Source organism: Polistes canadensis, unplaced genomic scaffold (genome assembly GCF_001313835.1).
Source record: "Polistes canadensis isolate GaletaPanama2010 unplaced genomic scaffold, ASM131383v1 scaffold_138, whole genome shotgun sequence".
Lineage (NCBI taxonomy): Eukaryota > Metazoa > Arthropoda > Insecta > Hymenoptera > Vespidae > Polistes > Polistes canadensis.
The window spans coordinates 121962-126886 of NW_014569685.1; the positions used below are offsets into that span (position 1 = coordinate 121962).

At 27.9% G+C, this 4925-nt stretch overlaps 1 protein-coding gene across 1 annotated transcript; it reads left to right on the forward strand.

Annotated features, from left to right (window-relative positions):
- The first annotated feature begins 2481 nt into the window (after window positions 1-2481).
- On the forward strand, window positions 2482-4908 carry LOC106788401 (homocysteine-responsive endoplasmic reticulum-resident ubiquitin-like domain member 2 protein). The gene is made up of 4 exons (XM_014751606.1): window positions 2482-2957; window positions 3210-3589; window positions 3665-4054; window positions 4126-4908. The coding sequence occupies exons 1-4, from the start codon at window positions 2817-2819 to the stop codon at window positions 4397-4399; spliced, it is 1185 nt and encodes a 394-aa protein (XP_014607092.1). The 5' UTR covers window positions 2482-2816; the 3' UTR covers window positions 4400-4908.
- The last annotated feature ends 17 nt before the right edge of the window (window positions 4909-4925 follow it).

The window sequence follows — 4925 nt, forward strand, 5'->3', positions numbered from 1 at the left end:
TGTTTTATCATTTATGGCAGAAGTAACTTGGTGTAATTCTTCTTTACCTATATTATGTACTACTCGAGATAAATTGTTTACGGGTACAGTCAATTTCAGCGAATCATCATTTAACACTGTCTTTTCTTTTATGGTGGGGCTACTACAATTTAAAGCAGTCGCAATATCCGTAACATTATTAACTCTTGTTGAATGAGGAAGTGAATAAACCTCTTCTGTAATTTCCATCGCTGCATCCATTAATTTAGTCTCATTAACAGAATTAAACATTTTCTTTAAAAATCTTGTATCATTTTCAATATGAGATATATCTTTACTAATTGATTTCTCTTTTTGGTTAATAACTGAAGTAACTACGCTTTTATCATCCATCAAAGCATCATGAAAAACGACACTGTGATTTTTATAATTTGTTTTACAAACCGTTGGAATAGCACTCGTCATTTCCATTGATACATTTTCAAATATTTGAGTTTGATTATCAGTCATACTCTCATTATTAGTAAAGGCACTTATTTTTCTAAGTTTTTGCTGCAAATGAAGCGGTTCTTTTATAGACTGTAAGCATTCTGTAAATTCTAAATTTTCCTTGAAAAAATATTGTGTTTTATCTGACATAGTATTCATTTTATTTCTTGAAATAAATGGAACATTAGATTCCATGATAATATCAGACATTGGTATGTTTTCTTTATCTTCTGGTTCTAGTTTGCGCTTAGTAGATACGTTTGAAAGCTTAATAACAGAAGGTATTTTTGTGTTCTCCATAGATACATCTTCGATACAAGTTTTGTCCAAATCTGGATCTTTCATGTTATGAGAGTTTGGTAAATCATTGTAAACATTTATACTTTTACTCGTACAAATATCTATGTTTCGATTTGATTCAATTGAAATATTAATCTTTTTATCGTCAGTTTCATTTTTATATGCTAAAGATATTGATTTGTTTAATAAAATTTCGTCTGTATGCATTGATTTAAAGGAACCCGGTGTAACAAAACACTCTGTTAATTCTAACGAATCATTCATTGGATTCCCATTTTCACTTTCTATCATATCATTACTTGTAGAATGATAAGTATTCCTAAAAGTTTCATGATTCTGATTATTTATACCAGTTTGTCCTGTATTTATATTCGATAATTCTTCATATGTATTGTTCCATAAGGTTCCTTGTTCCGCAGATAAAAATTCTCTGTACAAAGAATTAAACATTGGTGTGTATGATAAAGTTTCATAGGGAACTTGGACATGAAAAGAAGTAGAACTAATAATTGAGTTGGACGTTTCGTCCCTTTATTGGGACTTCTTCAGCAACTTAAAGGGACGAAACGTCCAACTCAATTAAAATAAGTTCTACTTCTTTTCATGTCCAAGTTCCCTATGAAACTTTATCATTAAAAATTATAATTTTGGACGAGAGAAAATACTAAATAAATTGGTGTGTATTTATACATATTTCATGAAAAATATAAATAAAAAACTATATTAAAAAAATTGTATTTGTATATAAACACAAATAATATAACTTACTTAACATGATTCTTTTCTGCAAAACTAACCCGTCGTTTGACTTTCGATGTAGATGGACTTTCTGAACTTAAGGAAATATTAGAACCTGAATGTGGCCTAGGTGCTACTTTGAGAATCTATAAATTGTTAGAGATTCTTAAATTGTTAATATAAAAACAATATAGATACGGTAATGTTTTTCAATAAAAATGCTTTTACTTACGGAAAATCCTCCGGATCTACTTTTTCTAGACTTTTTCCTAATATAAAAAAAAAGAAAATTATATTTATATTCATATGTTAAAGTAAATATAAAAAAAATCAAATAAATTTATTATTAAATGATATGCTTCAAAACCACACAAAACTTACAAATCATTTTTACACACAATGTAAATATATATTTTATTTTTTCGTGAAAAAAAGAATACTATAACAGTAAATACGTACGCAAGGCGAAAAATCTATTTAAATATATATAGAAAAATAGTAAATATATACCTACATTTTATTACACTTGATTTAAACACAATTTAAAATCAACAATACTATAGAGCAACGTCAAAACCGTTAATGTTGTGTTCTTCGATAAAATATTATATAGATTTCTCTCCATATTCGAAACTTAGTCATATTCTTGAAGAGTTTACAGCAGTATTTTACTTTACGGACCAATAGGAAAAAAGGATTATCTATATCACCCAATCAAAAATCTGCAATAAAATTAATATAATACGCTAAACGAGACTAAATTTCTGATACGTTTGAAACTGTTATATCTGTCAAACTAGAAAATCTAGAAAATTTATTTATTTCCAAATGAATTTGTTATAGGGAATTGAAAATTTCTTTTCATGCGAATGGAAAAGAAGTATTTAATAAATTGTAAACTTGACATTATAATAATAGAAATAAAAAATGACAAATGATCACTTGAAAATGGGATTTTATTAAAATATATATAAAAAACGTAATCTGTGACCAATGATACACCGCCAAATCGTGATTCCATTTATTCACATAAATACGTTATCTTGGAATAAATACATTATCGTAGCTGATATCCGTTTAATATTAAATTACATGTAAAGTTACGTCTAAATAATTTAATCAAATTATTTAACGCGTACACACACACAAAACTTTAAGGATCAATAACGTTTGACGATTTTAATCTAATTCTGAATGATTGAAAAAGAATCTAGCCTCGGCAGCATCGCTACTTAATAATATTGTTTTCATATCTCGAATTGTAAGCAGGTGACTTGTCAAATATTGAAAATAAGGGAATCTAACATTGTATGATGATGGAAAGTGATACTGTGAAATTAATAATAAAAGCACCGAATCAACAAATTAAAGATCAACTTATAAAATGTGATATCGGGTGGAGCATTGGTCGTTTAAAGGAATATCTTTCCGAAGTTTATCCCAGTAAACCAGTAAGAGTTTCAACTATTTTTATTTTTAACTTCCTACCGTGAAATTGCATGAAAACTAAAATTCTTTTAAATCTTAATAAAATTCAATCGGTCGGTCAAAGTTAGTTAGTCAATCAGTAAATCACTTTTATTGTTTAACGTTAATGATTTTCTTTAAAAATATTTATTCATTTATATTAGTATATTTATCCCATATATATGTATACAATTGATTTATATAAAATGATGATAAATTGACATCATTTCTCATAGGAAAGTTCAGAGCAGAAATTAATATATGCTGGTCAATTATTGAACGATTCTTCTTGTTTAAAAGATATTTTAAGACAATGTGACGGTTTGGAGGACCAAGCATATACTATACATTTAGTATGTACTCCTCAAAAAATGTGTGCCAATAAAGTATCTGATCGAACACAAACTAGTGAAAGTGTAAACGTTGTTAATTCAGCCATAAGAAATAATGTTGACCATATTAGTCAAAGTCAAAATCAAAGCACAAATAACATTATAACTCAACCTCCACCAACACAATTGTATTCTATGCAGCAATATTTTGATCCTCGAAATAGTCAACAAGTAGCTTGGATGCAACAAGCTTACACGCACTATTTCACACAGTACATGCAATTGTATGTAATATTTCATTTTATCTTTCATTATGTTACATTACATATATTTGCAATTGGAATTATTTTTGTTGATAGAATGGCTGCGCAAGGAATTCAATTGCCAACTACAATTCCTTATGTTCAACAAATGGATATCGATCCAAATGAAGTTACACAAAATACATATACGAATAACAATAACAACAACAACAACAACAATAATAATAATAATAATAGTAATAATAATAATAATAATAATAATAATAATAATAATGTTGGAGATGAACAACCTCAAGTGGCAGTGCAAGATGCAGCTGATGTTAATGCAGGCAATAATGTAGCTGGCGAGGATGGTGCATTTAATCCAGATTGGCTAGACTTTTTTTATATGCTATCCAGAATCATTGTTCTCTTTAGTATAGTGTATTTTTATTCCTCTCCGCTCAGATTTCTTATTGTTACATTCTTGGGCTTTGTTATATATCTGTAAGTTTTTTGCATATCATATAGAATGAATAGTAATTTTTTATTTTCTGATAATGAATATTTTTATTTAGGTACCAAAGTGGATTTTTCAGAGTACAACCCATTATATTGCCTGAAAATAATTTACGTCCAGACAATAACAATCAAGTATTACAAAATGAAGAAGCAGCTCCCCAAGTTGTTCCTGCCCAACAAAATGGTCAAGTTCCAACGGTACAACCAGAAGCTAGAACAAATGCCAATGAAGAAAATGAAGAAGAAAGACCTGGTGCCCTTGCTTTTACATGGACATTTTTTAGTTCATTTTTTGCTTCCCTTATTCCAGATCAACCAAATGTCATTTAATTTTCTGTTATGTTGTTATGCTTCATCATTTGTTCTACTTGTTGTTCCTTCATTTTTAAATTCTTCAAGTGTCATTGCAAAACCTTAAGAGGTGGTCTCATAATCGGATGAGCTTAACAAGTATTTCAGTATGAATTGTTACTTAAATTGTTATTTTATATTAAATTGTTAATTTAATTTATTTGTCGTATAAAAATTATCAATCAAGCCCGCGAATATAATGTGTACATAATTTTATTTAAATATTTTAATTAAAATACTTCTGACAAATAAATCATCCTACAAACAGGTTATTCATAGCAATGGATTTAATATGAATAATCTAATGAGATTGCCTCAAGGTTGCTACACAAAGTAATAGTTATATTCAAGGAATATTCGACAAAAATTGGTTATAGTTGTCTTCTTTAAGAAAGTTGTAGGCTTATCCCAAAGTTATTAGGAATTTATTGTAAAATACTTTTTTTTATGTTTGTAGTAATATAAATATACAACGAGATAAAAATATATAGTGTATATAATTATA

Coding starts and splice junctions, on each gene's coding strand:
- LOC106788401 (XM_014751606.1), top strand. CDS start 2,817: ATGATGATGGAAAGTGATACTGTGAAATTAATAATAAAAGCACCGAAT. Junction 2,958..3,209: donor AAGTTTATCCCAGTAAACCA/GTAAGAGTTTCA, acceptor CATTTCTCATAG/GAAAGTTCAGAGCAGAAATT. Junction 3,590..3,664: donor TTCACACAGTACATGCAATT/GTATGTAATATT, acceptor TTTTGTTGATAG/AATGGCTGCGCAAGGAATTC.